Source organism: Durio zibethinus, chromosome 20 (genome assembly GCF_047325235.1).
Source record: "Durio zibethinus cultivar Kanyao isolate XHJ-2024 chromosome 20, ASM4732523v1, whole genome shotgun sequence".
In the NCBI taxonomy this organism is placed as follows: domain Eukaryota; kingdom Viridiplantae; phylum Streptophyta; class Magnoliopsida; order Malvales; family Malvaceae; genus Durio; species Durio zibethinus.
In genome coordinates this window covers 4,567,522-4,595,490 of record NC_143181.1, presented here as the reverse complement: position 1 = coordinate 4,595,490, position 27,969 = coordinate 4,567,522, and the positions used below count along the sequence as shown (strand labels likewise).

The following is a 27,969-nucleotide window of genomic DNA, read 5'->3' as shown; positions in this document are numbered from 1 at the left end:
TTTTTCAAGTAGAGTGAATTTTTGCAATAGGTACCTCAAAGACGTCATACACAAGTAAACAAGCAACCATGACCCACCTATTCTCACCAGTTTAATACTCGTAGCTCTAGGCTTTTCAATCTGGTAAACCTACTGTATGCCCAGCTTTTTTAATCTATACGCCCAGTCAAGTGAACTAGAACATCTCAGATTTGTATTTACTGGCAAAAAAAAAAAAAAAAACCCTTCACAAATGGAGCATTAATTGGTCGTTCAGTTGAACAAGCTCCACACTTGCTAAAAGCTTGTGGCTGTCAGTCTGTCACCTGATTTCATCAGGACTTGTGCTTGATCACACGGCACAAAAGTTCTAAATACTACGGACAGTCCTTTATCTACAAAACACTTTACATGCCAGATTGTAGCAATGAAATGGTCTCAACTGAAATTGCAAAAATCAGATCATATGATCACATGCCTCTAGCAAACAGAAAAGAATGATAGAATGCATCTCCATTGCAATGTCTAGCTGTCCATTGCCCATCCAGAGAACCGCGTGAAAAAGCTCTTTTTAAATGTGAAAAATTAAGGCGCCTTTCGGGTATCAATATCACGCACATCGGTCCTGCAAATTTAAGCATCAGTGGCAAGATAAATTTACAGTCAAATCCAGATGAAACCACATTTTGGTAGAAAAATGAAAAGATGGTCTGCTCTAGAATATCTTATGAACGGTTTATAATTCATCCCTTTTGAATAATTTGATGCTAAGCAAACTCAGAGGGACAGGCCAACCAAACAATAAAGCCTGCCATCTCGAACTTCCAATTCAAATTCTTAACAGCTTCTCGAGGCAGAATGATAGGCAGAACCAATAATTAATTCACTAGGAGTATTTTAGGCACTACAAAATGATTGGCATGAGAATATAAATCAGATGAAAGCAAGATTCCCATGTCAAATACTCACCAAATTCAATTGCTTTATGAAGAGCAAAGGTAGTTAGTTTCCACTATTCCAAAGAATATAGAAAAAGGAAAAGAAAAAAAAAAAGCATCTTATTTAGACGTTCATTGCTAGAATAGATAATTGACAGTACCTTTAATCAAATGCATATGGGTCATCTGCATAAGGATTTAGAGAACCTTCTGAAAACAAATCACCAATGTTTGAAGCATTTGGATGACTTCCCTTAGTTCCCTGCATGAAAAATATATCAATAATGAACTCCTCTAATATCGGGAAGGAATCACACTTTGATTTAAACAGTGGAGCATATCCTGATACAAGTGATCATTACGATAAAGAGTCTATTTTATTTGCATTTTATCTCTTTTTGTTTCCATTTCTAGCAAGTCTGACCCTAATTCCTTGCCTTACGTTAATCAGTCTAGTATATTTACAGCCCATTACAATATCCAGAACCAACTGATGCTAAATATTTGGGCTTCAGCATTTTTCTAAGGAGGCTTATTATTTCATTAGTTGCAGGTCATACCTCTTTTAATAAGGAACTGGAATTTCTTTCCTCTACCATTTCTCATGGCATCCACTAAGAAGCTACTCATATAACCAAATCCAGCAAGAACAAAAAATTTAACCTCTTCTACATTCAGCCTATAATTCTTTTAGCAAAATCATTATAAAAAACCAGAACACTACGAATTCTAAAAACAGAGGGAAAGTATAAAAGAATTTAAATTTAACTGTTGATCCCCTAATGACTTAGCCAATTTTGTTTTTTCTTTTTTCTTCTGCCAAGCATAAATTGAATATTTCAAGCAGTCATGCTTACAGCAGAATAGTGCAGGTGATATTGAAATATAACAAAGACCCAGGAACTATACTTTAGCTTTTGAGTACCTTGACAAAACTTCTAGGGGTATTGACTTTTGGTGTACGCACTTTCTTATGTTTTCTTGGATCCTGATGTAACGTCAGACAAGGAAATTCAGCATGGGTTATGTGTGATTGTGTGTGTATAAACGAATCCAAAACTCTACTGACCAACCTATATCACATCTGGGTTGTCTACAAATGATGTAGGCTTTCCATAGACAAATATGGTGTCAGATACATACCTCAAACAAGACTGTCCTTGTTTTTCTTCGTTTTGTAATTGTTCTTCCATTGGAAGTTTCAACTTCATATTCATGGTGAGTTACCTGCCATGCCATAAGGTAAAACTAAGGAGGTTGGGAGGATGTGTCAGGACCCAGTAGCCGAATAAATATCAAAGATGACTTTTTATCTCATCCTTTTTTTGCAAACCTAACTGGAAAATAGAAAAGGCAAAAGGCAGCAGATAAGTAATTATACCTTCTTATGATGCTTAGGAATGCTCATTACACTTCCTGTGTTTGCATTTTCTACTTTCTTCAACAATTTTGACACTGGTGTTTGTGTTGCACCGGGTGATGGTGATTCCTGTAGGCAATATAAAAAGACATTTAAGGTGCCTTGCATATTATGGTGATTTCTGTAGTCAATATCGAAAGCAATCGCGGTTACTTTAATAATTTGTATTAGCATTTAGCAAGGGAGGCAAAATGATATTGCCTTTTGTTACCTTCTCTCCATTCTCTGGCCTTGCCAGAGCATGTTGAGTTCTTTTGCTAACACCAGAATCTCTCTTCTTGATTGAAGAAATGGAATAATCCTGCAAGAAAAGGAATCCATCAAATTGATGGCATTTTAGATAATGTGTTATACTACACATGTAATTACTTTTTAATATATGCTTATCAAAAGATTCCACATCTGAATCACATATATTGAAAGATTCCACATCTGAATCCTACTCCAAGGCAAACCATAAAAGGTAAGGCTTCTGACTCCAAGTAGCTTAAAAATCTATCTCCGCCAAGTTTGCATGTTTGTTTGTGTGTACATGTGTTTTGTGTGTGTGTGTGTGTTTTAGTTCATTTTGTTTGTATGGAATGTCTCAGCATAAACTCTGCTATGATCTTGGTTGCCATAATGGTATGTTGGTGACATATGTGACCTACTGTACCATTCTTCATAACTCTCCATCCACTTGTGCTTCCCTTTCCAAAAGCACAGATTCAGTCAATCATGCAGAGAAAGAGTTCCAGCTATGTTCAATGCACGATGAAAATTAAATCCAGTTGCCAAAACTTAAAAACTGTCTTCAAAAGTACAAACATGATTCAATGTAATATTTTGGTGAAAATGATCATTGCGAAGCCTAGATATAACGCATTGAACAATGGAGGATTGGTGTCTACACATTTGGACAACATGAAACTGTTTATGTGATACTTGCTGGTATGTTCCATTCTTTACACGCATACACAGGACGAGAGAGAGAGTATGAGCAATATATCAAAGAAACAAACCGACCTTTTTTGAATTCACTTCTTGTTCCTCTTGTGGTTTGTCACCCATCACCTTCCACTGCAGTTGTAATAAAGCTCTCTGCCTGTCCTCCTGCAATATATTAACATAAAGTTCATTCAGAGCACATATTATGTCATTTAATATAAAAGGTGAAGCAAATACATACTTTGGACTTCTGCAGACTTAACTCCTCTTGAAGCTTTCTGCACTCATCTTCAAATAGACACCTCAGAGCTTTCATCTGAACTTCATGTTCATTCCTAAGAGATGTTGTTTTCTAGACCAATTCTTAGACTATTAGCAATTAAATACATCTAACACTAATATGAATAATTCAAACTTAAAAACTTATCAGTGTGAATGCCTCTCTGAATTCATTTTCTGCCTGAAGTTGGGCACGTTTTAGCTCCTCATGATTGTCAGCTTTGAGATTTAGTTCCTTTCTATCATGCTCCTGCTGAAGACAAGTGACCTACAAGACAAGAATAACATTAGAATATATAGCCTGCACTATCATAGATGTGCACTAATGTATTTTATATTTATAATTTGAAATAAACAAACTTGATCAGAAAATAACAGCACAACAGTGTGAACTAGCAATAGCAAAGCTCATATATGCTGAGAGAATAACAAACAACTTGATCTTAAGTTTGCACTAGTTTCCAGTGCCATACTAAAGCAGCATTTTCCTCTTGAATGCGCAATAAATGCAGCCTTAATTCCTCTTTGCACTCTGCAACCTTCTGGTCACATTTCTGTTCCATTTCTTCAACAACTTTGTCAGCCTGAAAGTTAAAACTAAGTGAGAACCACTATTTGCTGCAAATTACAACATATAATAATCATGAGCTAACCTTCTCTTTTTCCAGTTTAACAATCTCCTGCTTCTCCAAGTCGAACTTCCTCCGTATATCATTAATCGCCTAAGAAAACTCCTCAGAGTATCAATCTGATTGCCAAAACCTTTAAGGATTCATATCACATTGAGAGAAAAATGATACCTGATCATTCCTCTGAGATATCTCTTTCAAATGTCTAGATAACTCTAGCTGGTTACTTTCTAGCATCATATCGTATTGCTTCCTGGCTTCCACAAGTTTACTTTCAGCAGCTGTCAGCTTTGCCTGATTCTGCAGAAGCATATAGACTCACAAATTTATTTGAAAGCCTGTATAAGAGTTTGAAATTTACATATTCTGTAACTGTTTCCTAAACCTCTGAAATTTGATCTTCCAGCTTTGTTTCTCTTTCTTTATATTGCAGGATAAGCTGTTCTTTTTCCTCTAACATGACCTGCAGCTGACTAACGTGTTTCTCCAAAGAATCTAACTGCACCTCATGTTTCTCACACTCCTTTTCCAAATTTGCAATTTCTTCTATTTTTCCCTGTATCTCTGCTTGCATTTTTTCTGTATTATCTCTGTTCTCCATTTCCAAAGCTGACATTTTCAGCAATAGATCTTGCTGCAGGACAAAACCAAATAGGCTTATGTTAGAAACAAGGCTATTTCAAATAGAGAAAATATGAATTTAAATCAATATTCAAACCATTTTATTTTCAGATGATCTCAAACTTTCAGACAGCGTGTCAATCTTTTCCTCCAGTTTTGAAACTAACTTTTCTGTTTCAATCTTCTTTGAGACCAGACTTTCTGCTTCTGACTCCAACTTCTGGATTCTCTCTCCAGCTAAATTGCATTCTTCTGAAAGCTGGGCCATAACAGACTCTTGGGCTTTCTGAAGTTCACTGATCTTACTTTTTAACTCCTGGTTAACCAATTGTAATGCATCCCTTTCTGATTTTATGTACAAAAATCTATCATGGAGTTGTTCGTACTTCTTTTGAGAATGCTTAACTGCAAGATCTCTCTCCTGTTGGACTAAGTGAAAGCAAGTGTCATAGAGAGAATTTAGTTCATCGAACTTGTCTGTAAAAGTCAGATTTTGTTTATCCAGTTCAACCAACTGCACAGCCAACACAGCAACAAAACCTTCAAGATGTTTAATCTCAAGGAGAGATATCGATAGCTTTTTAGCAAATTCATTATTACTCAACAAAAGATCACTTTTCCTTTTCTCCAAGTTCTCCTGAGTGGTTAGCAAACATTTTATCTCATCTTCTTTTGATCTTAACTCAAGCTGAACTTCCCCGATTTTGGAGTTTAAACTCTCTGCAGCCTGTTTATTCATTGCCACAGTTGCTTCAAATTTCTTTATCAGAGCATCTGCATGCAAAAATATTCCACAAAGATGCTATTTATGAAGCAAATACTAGATTCTGATGGCTAAAACTTACACCTCAAAATCAATCAGCATGCTTATGATTCTAATAATGTTTTCTTTGGCTGCAACATGTTCATTTTATGCCTTGTAAGCACATGATGCTTTATTTCTTAACAAAGAGTATTTATCTCTGTACCCTTCGAGTGGATAGCATTTCCATATTTTTGGTCAAAAGGTACCTAATCTAAGAGATATGTTAGAAATTGACCTACTTAAAATTGAAGTTTCTTCTTTTTGCACAATTGGGAGTTCAGAGAAAGCTAAGCATCCTAAGTCAATGGTAAAAAACTTATTCAACAATTTTTCTATTTTACAATGAATCAGATCACAAGTGGTAAAAAACTTATTCAATAGCTTTTGCTTTGTTACCATGAATCAGGATCATTACTGAATTCTACTCATATTATAAGCACAGGATCATAAGTGGTAAAAGACTCATGATGTAATAAGTATTAGGCTCAATTTCACAAAAGCCCTTCTGAATGATAATTACAGCATGACTTACGTGATGGTAAAATAAGATTACCACTTATTATCCTTTTCTATCTTAATTTTGTGGGTAGTATCTCTTCCTAGATTGATAAAAAAGGTTTCTCTGTTTACTGCCGGGAAAGAATGGAATGCGAGGCATGCATGTTATATATACATGCATAAACTTCAAACATCTTCCAAAACATTAATCTAGAACCCCATCAGGCTATATATTCATGTGAATATCTACTGATGCAACCACTTCCTAGTCTTTCAATGTAAATGAGAAAGCCTCTGTTCAGACTCAGCCAAGCAATACGCTCACCTTTTTCCTCTATGAGATTCGTGGTTTTGCACTGTTCATCATTGTAAAACCTATCATTTTCCTCTTTCTCAATTTTGAGTTCTTCTATTTCCTTTCTACCTGCACTCGAAATACCAAATGTCCAACACATTGTGGAATGATAAATCAAATAACACAATGTACTCTGGTCTTGTTCTTATAAAGAAATAGATAACTTAAACAATCATAACTATTCAAACAGAATGAATTTGTATGAATAAAATACAAGTAACTCACGGTTTCTGATTGTTTCCTCTGCAGAACTTAACTTCAAAGAAAGGCCATCCATATGCTCATTCAATGAGTCTATTGCTTTTGAGCTTTGAGATAGTTTACCTTCAAAAAACTCCTTATCTTTCTCAGCTATTTAAGAAAAAAATAGTTAAAACATTTTTAAAAAATATCATAAAGAACAATGATATTTCAGAGAAATTACATATGTATAAAACACCTACCCTTCTGAACCTGACTGGCCAAATGCTGTAATGTTTCAGTGAGTTGATCACAAAGAGTCTTAGTTGAAGAAAATTTAGACTCCAGACCTTTCCAGAGCTTCTCATCTTCCTTTTGCTTTACTTTGAGTTTAGCATTCTCGTTGAAAGCATTCTGCAACTTTTCCTCTAATACACTAATATGTTCCATTGATTTCTTCAGCTTAGAATTCTACATTTGTTAAAATCATTAGTCAAATAGCCGTTAAATGACAGAAAATTAAGAGATCTCCATTATCTCGTGAGACTAAACCCTAATATTCATAGCATTGAAGAACTAACAAAAGCAAGAATAGTAGCTATAAAAAAAAAGAGCAAATGTTGGATTTGTGTGTTTTTCACGCAGCTTAATGAATATCAAGGAAGAAGAAGTAGAGACAGATAGAGAGATAGAGAAAGAGAGAGAGAAAGAGAGGGAAAGTACCGCCATTTCCAGATCGGTCTTCACAGAAGCTTGCTCTTTAACAAGTTTCTCTATAAGCAAACAAATCAATCATCAAAATCGTTCAAATTCTTGGAAAAAATACTATAATTAGAACAAAATTTGTGATTAAAACCTGCAGTTAGTTTCAAATTCGTGAAACTTCCCAAAGAAATTGAATCGGGAGATGGACGCGAAGAGAGTGAGAAGGTTTTCGGGGCTCCGGAGACGGATGATAAGGTTTTGAAACGATCCAAGTTTTTCATGCTTGGAAGCCCTAGTTTCTGCATCTTCAAAGACCTAAGATCAAATCTACCAACGAAACCCTTGAAATTTCGCTTCAATCGCTCTCGATGGCTCTCTCCGAAAATCCGAGTGTTTTCTTCGTGAGAATATTGAAAATTGATTAAGCGGGAAGGAGATGTGGTATTTATAGAGACGGAAGGAAATCCGTTAAAGGGAGTTTCAATTGTATGTGCTCGGTCCTAATTTAACATTTTGCAGCATCCACTAAGCGCTTTTCTTCCTTCATATATTAATATTTTTTTAAAAAATAAGACGCGTGCGAAAATAAGACAACGCAAAGAGAAACAGTAACAACTAATTAAATCGGAGTATTTTATCTATAATTTTTTATTATAATATTATAATTATTTAATTAAAATAATAATATAATAGAGATTGATCATTTATAAATATAAATTTCATATAAAATTTTAATAAATTTTATATAATTTTAAATTATAATTAATTAATTATATTAAAATTACTATAAATAATATGCTTTTGATTAAGGTAATACTTATAAAAGAAATTTTGTAATTAATATGCCTTTTTACAAAATTTGGTAATGATAGTATATTAAATAAAAAAATATTTTTACAGTAGTATTTTATCATATCTTAAATTTTTAATCAATATTATAGATATTGAAGCTTTATTATTATTATATAAAATAATTATATTTTTTAACAAATTTTATTTTTGTACAAGTATATTAAGATTATCTGTGAATTTTTATGGTACCAGTAATAAAAGTGATTGTGAATGATTGTTTTTTTTTTTTTTCTTAATCTTTTCACTCTGATTTGATAGAAGCAAATCAGAAAGATTGAGAAACAGAAATATTTAATTTGATTCGTTTTCGATAACCATAATATGATTGTTTTTGGGTGGTCCAATTATGGACGATGCTCATATTACAATAATAATTAAAAAAATACATCATTACTCTTATTTATTATAAGAACTTGCAGGAGATTATTAAAGATTAAATTTTAATTATTAAAATTATGAATATAGTATTTTATCAAATACTATTAACTAATTACATAGTTATAGACAGATTATATATAATTTTTTTCAAAATAGACTGAGCTCTAATTGAATAATATTAATTAATATAATGTTAAGATTTTAGATAAAAATATTACATTCAAGTTATAATCTTTCATCTTGAATCAAAATAAAATATATACAATGGTAACACAATTTCACATGTTTATAAACCAATAAAAGTTTAAAAACTATTATAAAAAAATTAAAAACTGGGCAAAAAGATATATTTCTTTTTACAAATTTTTTTAAAAATCAAGGCAAACGAAGTCTCATGTTATCTTAACATTATTTTTTTTAAATATGGAAGAGATAACAGTATCTTATTCTTATATAATTATTATTCATAAAAACTGGATTTTACCTTTTTTATTTGATCCTATCATATTCACATAAAATATATATCTTAAAATTATTATCTTGAACAAATAAAACCGATCACAGGGACATATACTTAGACTATTTTATTCTGCATGAAGAAATATGTTTATTTCATAAAATTTTCATTCTAAGCAAAAAAAAAACAGAAACAAAAAAAAAAAAAAAAACAAAACAATTGTAGTAGCTAACATTATCACGACAAGAAATGTATAATGTCTAAGCAATTTATGTTACACAAGCAAGTGCAAGTGGTGTCATATCTGTGTCAATTTTGCTTGAATTCTATGAAGAATTCTCTTTTTCCTTCCAACAAGAATGAGTTTGAAAAATTATTTTTAGACTTTAAGATAATGTTTAATATAAAAGAATATTAATAGGATAAGAGGATAATTATTATATATGATATTTGATTTATATTAAAAAAAGATAAAGATTATAAAAAGAATTAATATTTTTTATAAAAAATTATTTAATTTTTTTAAGTGAAAAAATTATTTTTAATTAATGAGATTATATTTAAATGTTTAATTATATTTTTAAAAATTATATTAATAATTCAAATTATATCAATTTTAAGAAGGATAATTTTAATAAATAAATAAATTATTTTATTTTAATTATTGTATATATCAAACATAAAATAAAATAAAATAAAATAATTTAATTTAATTTATAATATTATTTTATTTTACTATAATCTTATATATTAAATATAATTTTAATATTTGGTTTTATATATATAATAAATATATTTTATATCATGAATTTTAAAATTTATTTAAATAAGTGAAATGATAAAAATAATATTTTTAAATTATATAATAAAATATAAAATATGCAAAGGAGGATTTCTCTTGTCCGAATAAGGATAGAGATGGTGAGCATACTCATGGATAAGGACGAAAACATGATAGGGTTGAAAATCCAAAATCCAAATCGGCAAGGGGGATGGACAATACAATCTGTGCTAAATCCGGTATGATGACATCTCTAATACCTAATACTCAAATAAGAAAATGATTAATGCATAAATTTTATTTAGAAGGGATAGAATTTATATAATACAAAATTAAAAAAGTTTTTTTATAATTTTTAATTTGAATAGATTAAAAAACGAGAAAGATAATTAAAAGTTAAAAAATTTAATTTAATTTATTAAATTTATTAAAATTAATAATTAAAAAATATGTAAAATTAAAAAAATTATACTATATAAATTAATCCTTTTCTTTTATTTATATTATAATATATTTGATTGAAAACTTCATGATTTTAAATAGAAGTAAAAACCATTTTATAATTCAATGAAATCTGAATTTTAAAAACAAAACGACATTATGGTGCATCCAAATGTAATTCTATCTTTTTTAAAAAGAAAATATAAAAACTTAAAAAGCACTGTCTTTTCCAAATTCGAATGAAATGATTGGATTCTAGATTTCAGAAGGAAGCAAATTTCAAAAGTGAGATTATTTTGCGTTCCTTTATCCATTACGCTACTTATATAAAAATAAGAAAAAGAGTAATAATAAAAACAATCAGAGGAACAAAACCAACTCCAAGGGCAGAACAACACAAGAGGAAGAACTTGTAATGTAGTTGGTTCTGCGACGGAAGCAAAGCCACTGCTGATGACCCCACTATTCATTCTCGATTCCTCCACCCCTCGTTTGACCCCTCTCTACTTCCTCCCCTAAAAATGATAAACTTCCCTCAAACACCAAATCCACCATTTAATAATGCCCAAATTCCATCTCCAATAAAAAAATTCCCTCCCCGAGAGCCAACCTCACCATTCATTTCCTTCAGATTGTAGTTTATTCGTCCCCAGATGTTTATTCATCGACCCCACGTTTCCTTCTTCCTTTATCGACTTCATTTCCCCTTTTAAAGATTCTTCCGCTTCCAAAAGAACGGCTTGCTTTGCTCGGAGGCAAAAGCGTGAGGCGGTTGTGGTTAAGGACTTGTTTTTTTATGTTCGTTCGCTTGAGCAATTATGGGCTTGTTTCAGAACCCAAGGTATTTCTGTTAGAAAATGGAGTAAAAAAAGAAAGCAATGGCCAATGGCAAGTAGTAGCCGACTAGCTGTAGCCGAAAGGAAATTAGGGTGACGCGACGTGGCCCTCTCGAACTAGTTTAATGGGCCGTGCTGGCCCAGCATGGCTCATTTGGCAAGCATTTGTGTGCTGGAGCTGTCGCAGCCATGGTTTCTAGGTAAATTAACTTAATTGTAATTTAGTCATGTGCTATTTGCCGAGAAACTATGTTTTTTTTTTTTTTAAATTCTCCACTCTAATTATTGTTTTTAATGATATAGAACATTTGTTGCCCCAATTAAGGTTTCATTCGTGGATGTGCAGTGAAATTAGTTCTGATAGACTGAAAATAGTAGTAACGGTGAAATAAGTTATCGTAAAAGTGAGATTGCTGTAGATATGTGTTTTTTGGAATCGCGGTGGTGATGGTAAAGTTCGGTATGACAGTAGATTAACCAAGATAGTCTATTATCATGTTTGAATATGAGGCAACGGAATGATGGACCAAAGGCAGCAAATTGCTATAATTGAAAATTGTTTTTTTATTTCAATTTTACCATAGAACAGTTGACTGTCTTATGGATCAGTGAAGCACTGGATTTTTTTCCCTCCAATTAAAGATTAGAAAGGCAATGGAATGCTATCCAAATGCATCTTACCCTGCAATTCAGGCCAAAAAATACCTAACATAGCAGGGGTGCAATAGCATCCAAGTGGACCCTAAAGCTGGAATATGTATAGTTCGTGGCCAACAAAGGAATATATTTGAGCTTGATAAGAAGATTTCTATGACGCAAGGATTAATTGAGCTTTGGAAAGGAAACTTAATTAATATTCTTCGAACAGCTCCATTTAAAGCTGTGAATTTTTATGCTTACCATACGTATAGGAAGCAATTGCTTAGATTGTCTGGAAATGAGGAAACCACAGATTTGAGAGGTTTTTGGCTGGTGCTGCAGCATTACCGTTACCATACTCTGCTTACCGCGTGACACTGTATGTTGAAACATAAGATTTCATTCCACTTTTGATTATTCTATCTTCAATTTGAGCATACTCTTGTAAGCATGTTAAGTGTATGTGCTTCTATATTGTACATAGGGCAGACTGTTATAAATAGCTTATGGTCGATTGTTAATTCTCTATGTTAGTTCTGGACCAAACATCGTGATAATCTTGTTTACCTGTATTTTGTGCTTTTCTACTCTTGCCAAGTAGTGTTTATTTAATGCAGAATACTTTATAGAGAATTTCCCTTTATTGTCATTGCAATGTCATGTCGTGCCTAGCATGATTAAGTCTTGATACTTTAAGATGTACAGCCTAATATTTTTGACCAATCAAGGTGAAGGATAGTGGCTCCAGGGACATCTTACTATTAAAATTATGATAATGTCACATGGAATCAAAGTGTTATTTGAGATCTTCATAAAATAAGAAAGAAAGCGTGATTCTAGCTTGAGAATTTTATGCTAAAAGGGATATTAAAACTGCAGATATCTGAACAACGTTGAAATATTATAAGTTTTTCATCTGTGAAGGCTTTTGTCAAATACTAGGCTCACTGCAACTAGCTACACTTTGAGAGAACCTCTTTTTACTGACTGTGAAATTGTCCCAATAATCATTAACTTCTTAAAGCAACTTTTTTATGCTTTATTTTATTCTGTTCTATACTTTTGATATTTATGAAAGAGCACTTAGTGTGCAACCTACAAGCGCTTAAACTCCTTCATGCTTCCAGTTGGTGCATTCCAGTTGCTGATTAATTTTTCTTTCTTTTTCTCCCTTTCACTCCACTCGTCTTCTATGCGGACTACTTGTTTACTGTTCCATTTGTACAGATCCAAACTAAGATAATGGCACCAGGTGGAGAAGCCTTAGGCGGTGTAGTTGGTGCTTTTCACCAAGTGATTCAAACTGAGGGATTCTTTTCGCTATGCAAAGGTCCAATGCCCTTTATTGTAAGCATGGCACCTTCGGCTGCAGTATTCTATGGTGTGTATGATATGTTGAAATCAGCTTATCTGCACTCACTGGAAGGTAGGAAAAGAAGTCAGAGCATGAGTCAGCTGGGGGAGGAACTGAATGCTTTGGATCAGCTAGAGTTGGGACCAGTCTGGACGTTACCATATTGGGCTATTGCTGGTACTTGTGCTGAAGTTGCAAGAAGACAGTTGTAATTGCTAGTCCAGGCAAGCAAAATGGGTGCACTGGCAACTGCTGTGAGGATTGTTGAGCATGGAGGAGTTCCAGGTCTCTGTTCTGGGCTAATTCCCAGGTTGCTACAAGTAAGTGGATATGAAGCTTTTAATAAAATCCTCAGGAAGTTTTCTCAGAAGCTTTATTCTAATTATACCTCTTTATAAATGCGACATGGGTTAACAATCAAAGATGACAGCAGAAAACGAGAGTTCATCTTACATTTATGTTTCTGTTCCATTCTGAAATTATATAAACTTGATTATTTTCTACTTATGTATATGATTTATAACATTTGATCTTTTAATAGTGTTTAAAGGGATATCTTACTTGTTCCCCCCTCCACCACTATTTGTGGCTCATATGCTTTTCACCGCAATACAATATAATGTTTGATGTCATCTTTAGAGATGGTATGCGGTCGTTATATTGAGCTTACTATCAAATGTGGTGTGGGAAAACATTTATTTATAGCTGATTGTAATTTTGTAATCTATATATTTATATTTGTATGTCTAAAATTAAGTATTTGTATCTCTAGAATTAATGATGGAAAATTAGGATAAACAATCCTTCAATTATAGGATTAATTTTACGAAAATTTAGTTTTCTAGTTACCTACTAATTAGTTGTATATAAACTAAGGTGCTTGTATATTTCTTTATGAGCAGTTTTTTAATATACATATAGTTTTACTCTTAGTTTTTCACACAGTTTTATTTCTTAATTTTTATCACATGGCATTAAAGTCAAAAGTTACGTATTCGAGTCCTAGTGGTGTTGCTAGAGGAGATTGTTGGCAGAGCGGAGATTGGTTGCATTCATTAACTTCATGTGCTCGAACACTGATATTAGAGTAAAAGGTTCGACTTAGATGCAGTGAGTGTGTGAAATTAGAATACCTAAGAAAGAAGGCGATGTACTGAGTCAACCTATGATGGAATGCAAGGTTAAGACTGTGATTGATCGCAAGCTTGAAAAGCACTGAAACAACCTAGGCAGCAAGGGTGTGTGCTATGATTGAGTACAAGCTTGAGTGGCATTGAGACAACCTAGACCCATAGAGAGGCAAGGTTGAATGTTGGGCCTAAAGTGCACTGAGACTATCCAAGACATAAGGTTGTCTGGCCCAAAGGAGGTGTTGATAGGACTTGCTTACATGGGGAAGTGGAGGTGGGACTTGATCAGAACTTACAAGTAAACGGAGAGATTGTTAGAATAAGGTTAACATTTAAGTAAAAAATCTTACATGACAAAAAAATCTAAATGGGATGTCTTATATATACAATGAAGACCCAAGAGTCCAATAGCTTAAGCTTTTGGGCTTAAGTGGTGTTCAATATATATGTATGGGTTTTTTGGTGTGCTTTCGTAGCTCCAAGTGTGACTTATCTCCCTAACAACAGGACTAGAGTTCGAGAAAAAGGATTGGATTTGCTAAGGAGAATGATTGACTATACTATCTTGAATTATCAAACAATATAAGTAATATCAAGAATATTTTATTTTTGTCATTTCTTTCTGAAAAATCTTTCAATAAAAATAAAATTCGGCTTTATCATTTTCATTTTGAACATTTTTCTTTTGGAACTTTGAAAAACATGTTTCTTTATTTGTTTAAAATATTAAATGTTAAAAAATTTCATTGTGATATTTGTGAACTTGCAAAGCATAGAGTTGGTTATTTCAATTAGGAATAAAAAAAAGTTTTACTATTTTTTACTTGATTCATATGACATATGGGCTCTCTCTACAATTCATAGTGCAAGGGGTTTTGTTTTTTTCATAGATGATTATACTAAGGTTTCTTAAATATTTTTACTTATATCTAAATCAGATGTGAATGGTATGTTTTTAAGCTTTAAAAACATGTTCTAAAATCAATTTGGAGTGAAAATAAAGAGATTTAAGTCTAATAATGCAAGAGATTATTTCAATCAGAGTTTATTTATTTATTTCCAAAAAGAAAAAATTATCTATGAATCATCTCGTGTTAATATTTCACAACAGAATGGAGCGGTAGAAAGGAAAAATAGTCATTTACTAGCCATAATTTGAGTGTTTTTTTTTAAGCAAATGTACCCAAATCTTATTAGAGAAAAGCTGTTCTCACTGTCACACATTATTAATAAGTTAACTTTTAAGGTTTTGAGATTTAAAACTTTTATGAAACTGCTTTCACAATTCCATCTCAACTTTAATATCACAAAGAACTTCACATCTAGGATACTTGATTGTACATCATTTGTTCATGTTCATTATTATAATAGGAAAAGTTGGATTCTAGAGCTAAGTCCATTTTTGTAAGATATTCATCAACTCAAAAAGGGTATAAGTGCTATTATCCTCCTATAAAAAATTTTTTGTCACTTTTGAATAAAGTAAATCATTTTTTACTCAACGTTATCTTTAAAGGGAGACTTCATTCATAGAAGATAAGGATAAAGATTTTTTTTTGCTTGACTTGTCTTCTTTTTCAATATTTTCACCTATTAATTCTTTTGAGTCTAAATATGTTTCTTTTTAGTCTAAGTCAAATAGTGAATTTGAGTCTGAACCCATTCCAAACATAGAAGATGTGACAAAAGATAATATAGTTCTTGATTCTATGAAGGAATTACAAGTGTACTCAAAAAAGAAAGTTTCAGATCTTGAACAAGTGCAAATCCAAGTTCTTGATCTTTACTTTAGAAATGAGGTAACTATAGTTTTTAACTCTATTTTTAAAATGAGCATGAATCTTTTAAAACTATAACTAGTGATTATAATCTGCCTATTGTTATTAGAAAAAAAATTTAGAGAATGTACAAAGTATCTACTATACCTAATCTCTAATTTTGTGTCATTTGAAAAATTTTTACCATCCCATAAAAATTTTCTTGTTAGCCTAAATAGTATTTCTATTTCAAATATATTATCCAAGGTATTATCTAGTGAAAAATGGAGTCAAACCATAAAAATAGAAATTGAGGCTAGAGAAAAATAAGACATAGGAACTGACAGAGTTGCTTAAAAGAAAAAAATTTAGTTTAGTGTAAATGAGTTTTCACTGTAAAGTACAAATCAATGGTACCATTGAAAGGTATAAACTAGGTTGATGGCTAAGGGTTATACTCAAACTTATGGAGTGGATTATCAGGAAATTTTGTGATTCAATTGCCAAAATAAATACAATTATGATTTTATTATTATTGGCTGTAAATTACAATTGATAGTTTCAACAATTTGATGTAAAGAATGCATTTTTACATAGTGATTTGGAAGAAGAAATATATATGAGAGCTCTATTGGGATTTAGAAGTCATCTTGAAGTAAACAAAGTATGCAAGCTGAAAAAGGTTTTATATGGCTTTAAATAGTCTCCTAGGGCTTGGTTCGAGAGATTTGTCAAAATGACGTTAGCAATGAGATATAAGTAGAGTCAAGGAGAGCACACATTGTTTATCAAGCATTCTGATTTAGGGAGAGTCACAGTTTTATTAATGAATGTTGATAATATAATTATAACCGAAGATGAAAAAGAAATAGAATCTCAAATAGTATTTAGCTAGAAAATTTGAGATAAAAGAGTTAAAGAGATTGAAGTACTTCTTAAAAATTGAAGTAACTCACTCACAGCATGATATTTTTATCTTACAATAAAAATATGTGATAAATCTTTTAAAGGAAACTGAAAAGCTTGCTTTAGAAATGAGGTAACTATAGTTTTTAACTCTATTTTTTAAAATGATCATGAATATTTTAAAACTATAACTAGTGATTATAATCTGCCTATTGCCATTAGAAAAAGAATTAGAAAATGTACTAAATATCTACTATACCTAATCTTTAATTTTGTGTCATTTGAAAATTTTTTTGTGAGCCTAAATAGTATTTCTATTTCAAATATATTATCCAAGATATTATCCAGTGAGAAATGAAGCCAAACTATAAAAATAGAAATTGAGGCTTTAGAGAAAAATAAGACATAAGAACTAACAGAGTTGCTTAAAAGAAAAAATTCAGTTTTGTGTAAATGAATTTTTACTATAAAGTACAAAGTAAATGGTACCGTTGAAAGGTATAAAATCAAGTTGATGGCTAAGGGTTATACTCAAACTTATGGAGTGAATTATCAGGAAATTTTGTGCTTCAATTGCCAAAATAAATACAGTTATGATTTTATTATCATTGGCTATAAATTACAATTGGCAGTTTCGATAATTTAATGTAAAGAATACTTTTCTACATAGTGATTTGGAATAAGAAATATATATGAAATGTCCATTGGGATTTGGAAGTCCTCTCGAAGTAAACAAAATATGCAAGATGAAAAAGGTTTTATATGGCTTTAAATCGTCTCATAGGGCTTGGTTCGAGAGATTTATCAAAATGATGTTCGCAATGAGATATAAGTAGAGTCAAAGAGAGCACACATTGTTTATCAAGGATTCTGATTTAGGGAGAGTCACACTTCTATTAGTGAATGTTAATGATATAATTATAATCGAGGATGAAAAAAAAAAGAGAATCTCAAATAGTATTTAGCTAGAAAATTTGAGATAAAAAAGCTAAGGAGATTGAAGTACTTCCTAAAAATTGAAGTAGCTCACTCACAGCATAATATTTTTATCTTGCAACAAAAATATGTGATGGATCTTTTAAAGAAAATTGGAAAGCTTATATGTAAACTTGTAAATACTCCTATAGATGCTAATCATAAACTTGAAAAAACTAATGAAGATGCTGTTGTAGATAGATAAAGGCATTAGAGATTAGTTGAAAGAGTCATCTCTCTCTCACATACTAGATCTGATATAGCATATGCTGTGAATGTAATAAGTCAATTTATGTATAGTTCTAAAGAAGTGCACGTACAGACTATCGATCGTGTATTGTACTATTTGAAAGTCAATTCTAAGACAGGTATCTTATTCAAAAAAAAAATTGGGTTTGGTTGTAGAGGCATACACAGATATGGATTATACAAGTTCAGTAACTGATAAAAGATTCACTTTAAGCTATTTCACTTTTCTAAGGGGTAATCTTGTGACTTGGAGGAATAAAAAAAAAGATGGTGGTAAGATCAAGTGTAAAGATGGAGTTTAGAGTAATAGGTCATGGAATTTGTAAATTATTATGATTAAAGATTATTCTAGAAGATTTGAAGATCAAGTGAGATGGACCAATAATACTATACTGTGATAACAAATATGTAATAAGCATTGTACACAATCCTATGCAACATGACAAAATAAAACACATTGAAGTAGATCAATATTTCATAAAAGAGAAACTAGATAGTGGGTTAATTTGTACATTGTATGTATCAACGAAAGATCAACTTGTAAATGTGTTGACTAAAAGTTTTAGTAGTGCAACATTTTAAGAAATTATTTTCAAGCTAGGAATGAAAAACACCTATTCAACATCTTGAAGAAGAGTGTGAAAAAACACTTATTTTCAGATGATTGTAATCTTGTAATTTATATATTTATATTTGTATTTTTAGAATTAAGTATTTGTATCATTAGAATTAAGGATGAAAAATTATTATAGATAATCTCTCAATCATAGGATCAATTTTTAAGAAGATTTAGTTTCCTAATTTACCTTCTAATTAATTATATATAAATCTAAAATGTTTATATAATTCTTTATTAACAGTGTTTCAATATATGTTCAACTTTATTCTTAATTTTTTATGCAATTTTATTTTATAATTTTTCCATATGGGGCTTTTGATGCTAAGTTAAGTTCCTAATGGCTGAAATTTGATTTATCCTTCTTGAACCATATTCTGCTTAGATAATCTAATCCCAGAATGTATTTACTTGTGTGGTATTTGTGATAATGATTATTAAAAGGAATTTTATAACATTGCTTTTTTTTAATTTTTAAATTTCCCCGATATTTTTCATCTTCAGGTTCTTCCTTCTGCTGCAATAACTTATTTCATATATGGGTTTATGAAGATTTTTCTCAAAGTGGACTGAATTGAGACAATGGATCCCACTCTCAGGAAAAGAACTGGTAAGATGTTGTACGGTGACTATAAAACGAGCACAGCACAAAAGATTCATAATGGTAAGAATTAGTCATTTAAACTTTATTGATATCTTCAATTATTTTCTTGATTATTGATCTACCATCCAAGAATTTTGACTTTCATAGTTTCAAAGCTTTATCTTAATTATATAATTTATATAATATAATCTAGTGATTGTCATTTTCATTTCTGTCTCTCATGGATAAGATCAGGCCCTTGGTAGGGACATTGGGGGTTGGAGGGGGCCAACCTGTGATGATGTCATTGATGAATGACATTGAATCATTTAATAAGGAGGATTTAAAAATGCGTGTCACCATATTCGGGCAAAAAGACGGGCACATGATTTGTGTTTGTTTTCCATCCCCATAAACTTTCTCTGCTTATAATATAATTGGAAAAACAGAAAACCCATCCACAGACTCAGTTTTATTCTGGAACTCCCCTTCTAAGCAATGCTCTGTCAGTGTTGCGCATGATCTGAGGGCTCGCAGATTCTGTCATCACTCATTTGAATAATTTATGTTTCAAATTCTAAAAATTATATATAATATTATATTATAGCATACAAATATAATAAGATTTGCTTACATCAATATTTAGGTCAATTAATTTTTTGATGATACATAAGATAATAGTAAATAATTATAATATATATTGTCAAAATAATCAAATATAAAATACTTTTAAACTAAATTATTAAAGAATAATAAATATTCAAATATTAATTTGAAAATGAATAAAAGAATATATGATTATTTATTTTATTTAATATTATTCAAATCTATTAAAAATATTTAAATTTGTTTAAATTGATAAAAGTATGCATAAATTATTATTTAAAAATTTTGGTTTAAAGACTTAAAAATATCAGTTAAATAAGTAGATAAAAACACCTATTTAAATAAAAATATAAAATCATGTTCAACTATTTATATTTTAAAATACTTGATATAGAATTAAAAATAAAATAGATTTTTACTATTCTATTCTATCTAAAACTTTTTTTTTCTTCTTCCATTTCAAATATTTTTCAAATTCTTCATCTAAATGTATTTTTTTCATTCATTTTTTTTGAAGACTTTATTTTCTCCCTTAAATTTTTTTATTTTTATTTTCTTTTTACAATGATTTATACTATCAATAAAAATAAAAAATGGATCTTTTAAGAAAAAAGAAGTGTTTTTTTTTTTGTTTCCTTGAATATCTGGTTTACTTTTAAAAAGGTTTTCATTTCTTGATTTTCATATAATTTTTGGTTTATATATATCTGTTCTATTATTGTTACTCTAAATTCTGTTCTATTATGGTGAAAAAAAAAATTAAAATTGAAGTTTTCTTATTTTTTTTAATAATGAATGGAAATTTCTAATCATAAGTGCATGTACCCATGTAGAAGATAAATGTTGAGGGGATTGAAAAATGATTTAGAATTTGTTGAGCTCTTTTCGGTTCGACTTCTTAAATTATATTTTTATCTTTAATTCAAAATTCTTTTAATCTTTTGATCGATTTTATTATTGAATTTCAGTTATATTTTATTTTAATTATCAATTTTTTTTTATAATTTTTTGAAATTTATAAACAGTTACTACATTTGGATTTTATGTAAATATTTTTTACATAGCAAAATTTTCTTTTTTATCAATTAAGCAATCAAGTTTATGAAATGAATTTAATTAAATATTTTAATATTTTAATAGTTATTAATATATTTTTCTAAATTATAATGGAGGTTAAAAAATTATTTAAAAATTGTTGATAAATTATATTTTTATTTTAAAATTTTGTACTTTTAATTTATGAAATTAAAAATCAAATCAAAGATTTTAATATCAAATATATAAATTTAATTAAAAATAAAAAGGAAAATATAAATATTTAATGATAAATATAAAATTTTGAACGTACAAAAATTTTATGTAAATTTTTAATGAATTAAATAAAATATTATAATAAATATAAAACGTCTGTTCATTTGTACGGGTAAAAATGTAGTGACTTTATATTTGAAAAACTCTGATCTGATTTGCCATCCGCTTAATGGACGCAAATCACATGGCCTTGTTGATTGAGTGAGATTTGATATACATATATATATATATATATATAATTTTATTAGAAAAATATGGTGTGCATTAATCACCAAGGTTGAAACTCTTAACTAATTTCCCACCAACCGTGGATGGCTCTGAAATAATATATCTTTTGTTGTTTTCCTTCTCCAACAAGCTTCGGTATCTCCGGCTCGCAAAACCCTAGCTCACTGCCATGTCGCCGTCGGGCGACAGAGCCATTAACGGCTGTCGCTGCTCCTTTTCCTCCGGCGAGAATGGTGGTTTTCACGATGGCGCCGCCGATTATGGTCTCCCCGGATCGCATGACGAGACTTGCACGCATTGCGCGAGATCCAAACCTTCGTCATATTCTTCCTCTGTGCTTGGTTTTGATACGATTCTGTTAACGGACTCGGAGAAGCTGCGGAGAATTGTGGTCGCTTCAGCTAAAGGCTTCTCAATTGGAGCTGGCCTTAAAGGTGGCTTAGCTCTCTTCTCGATTCTAGCACGCTTGCGGCGCAAAAAATCCAGGCAATTGTTGTAAAATAAAATTTGATCATTTCTTTTTAATTTGCTTAAGAATAATGAAGCAGTAATTTCTTCATTTAGGAAAGTTGAGGCCTTTTCTGATAAAGAAGCAATTTCTATGGCGATTAAGGAAACACTTAGATACGGCCTTTTTCTTGGAACTTTTTCCGGTACATATGTTTCAGTAGATGAAATTATTGGTGCTCTCGGAGGACATAACAGGCAATGATCTTTATCTTAATTTTCCTATCTTTAATTGATAAAATGAAAATGTTTTTGAACTTGAGTTTGATTTAGTGAAGTGTTAAATTTTGAATCAGGACTGCGAAATGGAGGGCATTAGTAGCAGGACTGGTTGCAGGGCCTTCCATGCTTCTTACTGGGCCTAATACACTGCATACGAGTTTGGCTATATACATACTCATGCGAGCTGCTGTATTGGCATCACGCTGTGGAATAAAAAGTAAACGGTTTGGGAAGCTTTGTAAACCGCTTACTTGGAAGCATGGTGACATATTCCTTATGTGTCTCTCCTCTTCGCAAATTTTGTATGTTCCTTTGTTAACTTCTCTTGGTTATATTTGTTGTTTTCTGCTATTAAACTTTAGTGCAATTCTTCTCGTTGATCATGGTAATTGTCAGTTGTAGAAGTTACCACCTAGACTAGGTGACTAAGCCTCCTGGGATTCCAGTATCCTGGATTAAGAACCCAGTCTTCCAGATTAAGTTACCAATCTCTTAACAATTTCCTTGGTGGAAGATTTTGAGAGAAAAAGAAATTGTGATACTGTAACATTTTGCAGGCATTCTAAAATATATCAGACTATGTATGAAATGAGTCATGAGTGATCTAATCAGCATGCTAAGGGACTCTGTTGTTTGTTGTTGTCTTTTTAACTTTCATTCAACCTGTTAAAGCTGGCATCAAAATTCAAATGTTTTCATGCTGCCTTGCCATCTCTATAGTTAGAAGTTCATTAAATCTTAGGCTTCATAGCAGGAACTTAGATACTTAAATCTAAAAGTTGGTAAAAGCCTAAATATGTGAAAATAAAGTGAAAATATTTGCTTGAATTAAAGGTAAGTGATCATTATACTTTTTTAGGCATCATTTGAGAAGAGCTGGATGACATTGTGTAGCTTTACAAGTTGTACACGTAATGGCATCCTAAAACACAATCTGGGAAAATTTTACTCAATATATTTTCCTAAGAAGATGATGAATATACTTTATTTTTTTGGGTGTAATTTTTAAGTGGAAGCATTTATATTTTCAGGTCCTCTTTCCTTCTGAAGCAAGATAGTTTACCCTCATCATATAAGTCCTTTCTCAGAAAACACTGTGGAAAGGATAATGTTCTTCTGCATGGTGTAAAAGAGCTTGCAAGTGGGCTTCCATTCACTAATTTGGAAGAAATAGAAAAATTTTACAAGGCAACAGGAGTAGACATTAAATTAGATCCAAACATGAAAGTCCCCTGTACGGTATGATCCTTGTTTCTCCTTTTCTGTTGTTCTGCCAAGTAGTACTAATGTATATACCTTAATCGTAGTATGCATTCCTTCTTCAGTTTCCTTTCTTTCTTCCTTTGGAACAAAAACAATAATAGCAAAGCGTTTTCCCCCTACATAATGTCCATAATATGAATAAGGCTTCACTATTGTGCTTTAATTTTTTAGGACCATATCTTGAGTAAGACCATTAAATGGGTGCTTCATTTTGCGATCAGGAAAGATGTGTATGGAAATTAATATCTTCATGAAGATTAAGTTAGATGCCTATTGAATAGAATAATTTGTAAGAATTGAAGAAAGCTTAGTAAGAAGGTCTTGGTTAAGAAAAGTAATGTGAACTGACATTCAGCCTTTCATTTCCCTCATTCTTTTTTAATCCCATGAATATCATTTTTATGGGATAAAAACTCTCCTTCGTGCTTCTTTATCAGAAATTATGAAAACAGGAGTAGGAGAGAGATGAAGATATTTGAATAGACAAAGCACATGTCTGAACATGGATGTACAACTTTGTATTTTTTTGCTCTGTGACTTCTGTTGGTGTAGTTATCAGCCTGATACTGCTTTGCAACTTAAGAATTTGATAACTAATTTAGTTTTTCAGTCTTCTTGTCAAAATTATGTGCTGACTCATAAATGTAGAAGCGCATGGTGAACGTGTTTTTGACAGCTTAAAAATTGTGTAGTTATCATCCGGAGTTATCCATTACACAAAACTATGTAATCCGGAGTTATCCATTACACAAAACTATGTGATGCACTTGATCATTCTTTGCAGTCTCTATGAGCCTTGCAAACATATCTTATTTGCAATTGTTCCCTTTATGATAAGATCCTTAGAGTGCTTGCATAAGCAATATGCTTGATTTCTAAAACAAACTAGCTTCTCTTGCAGGAATCATTTTGTTTGTGATTCTGTTTAAATTACTGAGATAACTTTGAAAGTTTAGAAGAGTCTTTGAATTCAAGCACTCTAGCCAGTAATGCTTGTAGTTTGCTGGCAAAAGTATATAGTTACTTTTGAGAATTATGCTTAAATCCTCAAGCTATTTGCAGATGATACACGGGAATCAATCATGCAGAGCACATGTTGTTACCTTTTTTATTGAAGCATATAAAAGGGCATTACCTGTATATCTTCCAGTTTATTTGATTCCTACATTGATAGTTCATCGGCAAGGCCTCTTGAAAAGGTAAATGTGGTTTGACTTTTTTCTCTTTCTTGAAGACTGTTTAGCTGAAATTTGGTGAAATTTTCACTTACAATCTGGCTAATTATTATTATTTGAAAAAAAGAAACTTGTTTACTTTATATGTTGTAGATTTTAGATGATTCAGGCCCTCCATGGTTAGAACAGTAGGTAAATGCCCTTTTACAATTTGATGTGAAATTGAGCTTGTTATGGCACATGGATACTATAGTTTTTGGCACGCTTGTCAAAACATTTGCTTCATAATATTTTGGTTAAGGAAGAATTATACGTCTAATTATGTTTTAAGTACCTTATAATTTGAGCATCAGAAAAAACCCTACCGTAGTCTTGTTCTTTCTTTATCTTTTTCTAATAGAAACCAATTGGTGCTAGTCTTTTGCTTTCTTTCTGTCCTCTCCCCCACCCCCCTTACCTGCCTCTTGCTTCATGTTATCATTATTGTCTGACATAGTTCTTTTGACCTTAATGCAGGCCTTTCACAATATTAGGAAAGAGTATTATTGGTACTGGCAGATCAAGCTTATTTTTATCTTCCTATTGCACATCTGCTTGGTTAGTGTTCTGTTATTTGTACTGTGTCATGCATTGTTTTCACAACATTGTCTATTTGTTCTCCAACATCAGTCGTTCCTATTGTATTTCAAGTTCAATTTAGACTTCTCCCTTTTAAAGTTTTCTTTTCTTGATAAGTAATTGTAATTGAGATTAGTGTTGCCATTAAAGTAACTAGAGCATAGTTGTTGTTTGTCAAAATTTTTCATCCAATCTTTTCCTTCTTTTCCTTTCTTTGATACTTAGGTTGTTCTTATGAAGATTGGTATCTCATATTGGTCCACAATCTTTTATTTAGTCGGTGATGAGCAATCATTTGTTTCATATACATTCACATGCCATCGATGGCTTTTGAATATTTCTTAGCTTCATTAGTGGTTCTGTGCTTCTATTGTGGCAGTCCACTTTGAATGTCTTTTTCTTTTTGTTCCAAAGCTCACTTTGATTGTCAGCACATCAAGATTGTTGGTTTTGACAAGGATAGTAAATACTGTTCATAATTTCCTGCAAAAGACTTGGAGAAAAACAGAGGGAAAAATTTTTACTGAAATTTTCGGTTGATGGCCATATAGAGTTTTGACTTTGGAATCCGGTGAAACTCTAAATCTCAACTTCTGCATCACTGCATCTGGTTGTAATTAGTTTGTACCTTGAGTTTTTAGATTTTGCTCATTGAAAATATTGATCTTTGTCATTGAGCTAACCACTAACTCTTAAGCAGGATGTGGACTTGCCTGATGTTTTGGTTTATCAGAAAATGTAACATACCGATGGTGGTAATTGGAACGGTAAATGACTTGCCAATTTATCATGTGAGTTATAAGCTAAAGTGTTTTTTTTTTTGGGTTCCTTATGTAGCGTGTGTTATTGGGCAGTTTCCACCGGGTCTGGCCTTGGCTTTTGAGAAGAAAAGTAGGCGGATTGAGATATCAATCTACTGCCTTGCACGAGCCATAGAGAGCTTCTTTATATGCATGGCTGATGTCGGGTATTTGCCAGAGTCGATGAATCTGAAGAGAGCTGATGTGTTAATTTTTAGCTTGTCAACAGCAATCATAATGCACTGCTACGCACAGGAGAGAGAAGTGTTTCGCTCCAAGTACTTGGATGTTCTTGATTGGGTCTTTGGTGTGCCTCCGCCCCCATGTGAAACCCCTCGCTGCAAAAACAGATGAGCAGTTTGACGGGCTATAGGGTTTAAGAAACGGTTATAGCTGAGAATTCTCTCATCGTGAATGATGAATAGTATTTGTTTGCACCAATAGGGCTAACAGCACCGAGGTGGACGTAGCAAATAGCAATGCATTTTGCATAACAGATTACATAGAATTTATGATTCATCACATCGGCAAAAGCTTTCACGGGTTATAACTTAATGAAGAAATTTTCAGTCTTTAATTTTATAATTAAAACAGCATTGTCTGATCTCCAAACAAAGACCAAAAAAGAAAGTCAAAACCCTGATTGGAACCGCAGCCCTATTGGCCGCCGTTTCTTAAACCTCATCGTCATGTAGAAGCATATTATGATGCTGCTCAATTGAATCACTGTCAGCTCAAGCTCTCCTGTGAAAATTCAGGATTTTAGTAGCTAAAATTTCAAAAATAAAGATAAAAGAGAGAAAAGAAGAGAGATAAGAAGAAATTTTAGAATGTAGGAAATGAGTGCAATTGTATTTTCGCCTGTAGCCACTTCTTTTTGTAATAGTTTTGTAATCATTGTAATATCAATTGTCAAATTTTTTAACAAAATAGTTAAAATAAAGACTCATATATACTAAAAGAAATATATATATATATATATATATATAAATGACTTAGATTTTAACTCATATATACCAATTGTAAAAGAAATATATATATATATAAACGATTATTAAATGACTTAGATAACTAAGATTTTTTTTTTCGATTCAACTTGTAACAACTACCTTCTCTTCGAAATAATTCTTGTCCTCAAGGATTGAAGCAAGAAAACTTTTTCTGTAGCTCATATAATTCTTCCTAAGTTACATCTTTCGAGTAATTGTTACTCCACTGTACTAGAACATCTGTGATTGCTCTACCTCTTTTCTTACTTAGTCTTTTATCTAGAATTGCCACTGGTTTCTTGGCCACCATTCCATCTGCATCAATCATAGGAAGATTAAATTGTGTTGGAACTTTCCCAATGTGCTTCTTCAACTATGAAACATGGAAGACATGATGAATTTTCGCTTCAGCAGGCAATTCTAGTTTGTATGCGACAGGTCCTATCTTTTCCAACAACTTATATGAGCCAAAGTACCTAGCAGCTAGCTTAAAACAAGACTTATTGATGACAGATTGTTGTTTGTATGGCTAGAGCTTAACATAAACTAAATTAGCAATCTCAAATTGCCTATCAACCATGTGTCTATTAGCTTGCTTCATTCTATTTTGAGCCTTATACAAATGAAATTTCAAAATTTTGATTGTGGCCTCCCTTGCTTGCAAACTTCTATCCACTTCATCCACTTTAGAATCTCCAGGTAGATATGATTGATGAATGGGAACAGGCTGACCATAGACTATCTCATATGGTATAGTCTAAATGGAAGTGTGAAAACTAGTGTTATACCACCATTATGCTCAAGAGATCCATTAGGACCAATGCTTAGGTTGTTTTCATGTCTGCACTTTAGATATGTCTCCAAACATCTGTTGAGCACTTCAGACTATCCATTTGTTTGAGGGTGATAAACAATAGATATTTTTAGCTTGGTTCCTAATAATTTGAACAATTCCTTCCA

At 31.6% G+C, this 27,969-nt stretch overlaps 2 protein-coding genes and 1 pseudogene across 12 annotated transcripts; 2 read left to right on the top strand and 1 right to left on the bottom strand.

Moving 5' to 3' along the window:
* Window positions 1-171: 171 nt before the first annotated feature.
* LOC111315580 (synaptonemal complex protein 1-like) lies at window positions 172-7,755 on the bottom strand. 10 transcript variants are annotated; one of them, XM_022917413.2, is made up of 19 exons: window positions 7,488-7,755; window positions 7,355-7,404; window positions 6,895-7,102; window positions 6,677-6,802; window positions 6,422-6,520; window positions 4,891-5,567; window positions 4,558-4,806; window positions 4,344-4,472; window positions 4,197-4,265; window positions 4,017-4,127; window positions 3,704-3,811; window positions 3,506-3,616; window positions 3,343-3,429; window positions 2,549-2,638; window positions 2,299-2,406; window positions 2,061-2,165; window positions 1,843-1,905; window positions 1,079-1,179; window positions 172-604 (listed from the first exon to the last, which is right to left on the bottom strand). In XM_022917413.2, the coding sequence occupies exons 1-18, from the start codon at window positions 7,639-7,641 to the stop codon at window positions 1,081-1,083; spliced, it is 2,643 nt and encodes an 880-aa protein (XP_022773148.2). In that variant the 5' UTR covers window positions 7,642-7,755; the 3' UTR covers window positions 172-604; window positions 1,079-1,080. The 10 variants fall into 10 exon arrangements, with proteins under 10 accessions (XP_022773148.2, XP_022773149.2, XP_022773152.2 ...); XM_022917414.2 differs by having other exon boundaries at window positions 2,061-2,144; XM_022917417.2 differs by having other exon boundaries at window positions 4,891-5,222.
* Window positions 7,756-10,603: 2,848 nt separating this feature from the next.
* Window positions 10,604-26,611, top strand: LOC111315579 (uncharacterized). Its single transcript, XM_089749387.1, has 11 exons — window positions 10,604-11,281; window positions 12,948-13,394; window positions 19,212-19,371; window positions 21,566-21,921; window positions 22,000-22,140; window positions 22,239-22,466; window positions 23,196-23,403; window positions 24,490-24,626; window positions 25,119-25,199; window positions 25,921-25,987; window positions 26,075-26,611. Exons 4-11 carry the CDS (start codon window positions 21,605-21,607, stop codon window positions 26,372-26,374), a joined length of 1,479 nt encoding a protein of 492 aa, XP_089605513.1. The 5' UTR covers window positions 10,604-11,281; window positions 12,948-13,394; window positions 19,212-19,371; window positions 21,566-21,604; the 3' UTR covers window positions 26,375-26,611.
* Window positions 10,807-19,352, top strand: LOC111315131 (putative mitochondrial adenine nucleotide transporter BTL3; annotated as a pseudogene). Its single transcript, XR_016330715.1, has 5 exons — window positions 10,807-11,281; window positions 11,385-11,406; window positions 11,818-12,099; window positions 12,948-13,394; window positions 19,212-19,352. The product of XR_016330715.1 is annotated as a putative mitochondrial adenine nucleotide transporter BTL3 (transcript).
* Window positions 26,612-27,969: the final 1,358 nt, after the last annotated feature.

Excerpts from the sequence above, each read along its gene's own strand:
- LOC111315580 (XM_022917413.2), bottom strand. The coding sequence starts at position 7,641 with ATGCAGAAACTAGGGCTTCCAAGCATGAAAAACTTGGATCGTTTCAAA. Across the intron at positions 7,405-7,487 it reads GAATTTGAAACTAACTGCAG|AGAAACTTGTTAAAGAGCAA; the intron begins GTTTTAATCACA and ends GTTTGCTTATAG. Across the intron at positions 5,568-6,421 it reads GAATCTCATAGAGGAAAAAG|ATGCTCTGATAAAGAAATTT; the intron begins GTGAGCGTATTG and ends TTTTGCATGCAG.
- LOC111315579 (XM_089749387.1), top strand. The coding sequence starts at position 21,605 with ATGTCGCCGTCGGGCGACAGAGCCATTAACGGCTGTCGCTGCTCCTTT. Across the intron at positions 22,141-22,238 it reads GCTCTCGGAGGACATAACAG|GACTGCGAAATGGAGGGCAT; the intron begins GCAATGATCTTT and ends ATTTTGAATCAG. Across the intron at positions 23,404-24,489 it reads ACATGAAAGTCCCCTGTACG|ATGATACACGGGAATCAATC; the intron begins GTATGATCCTTG and ends AGCTATTTGCAG.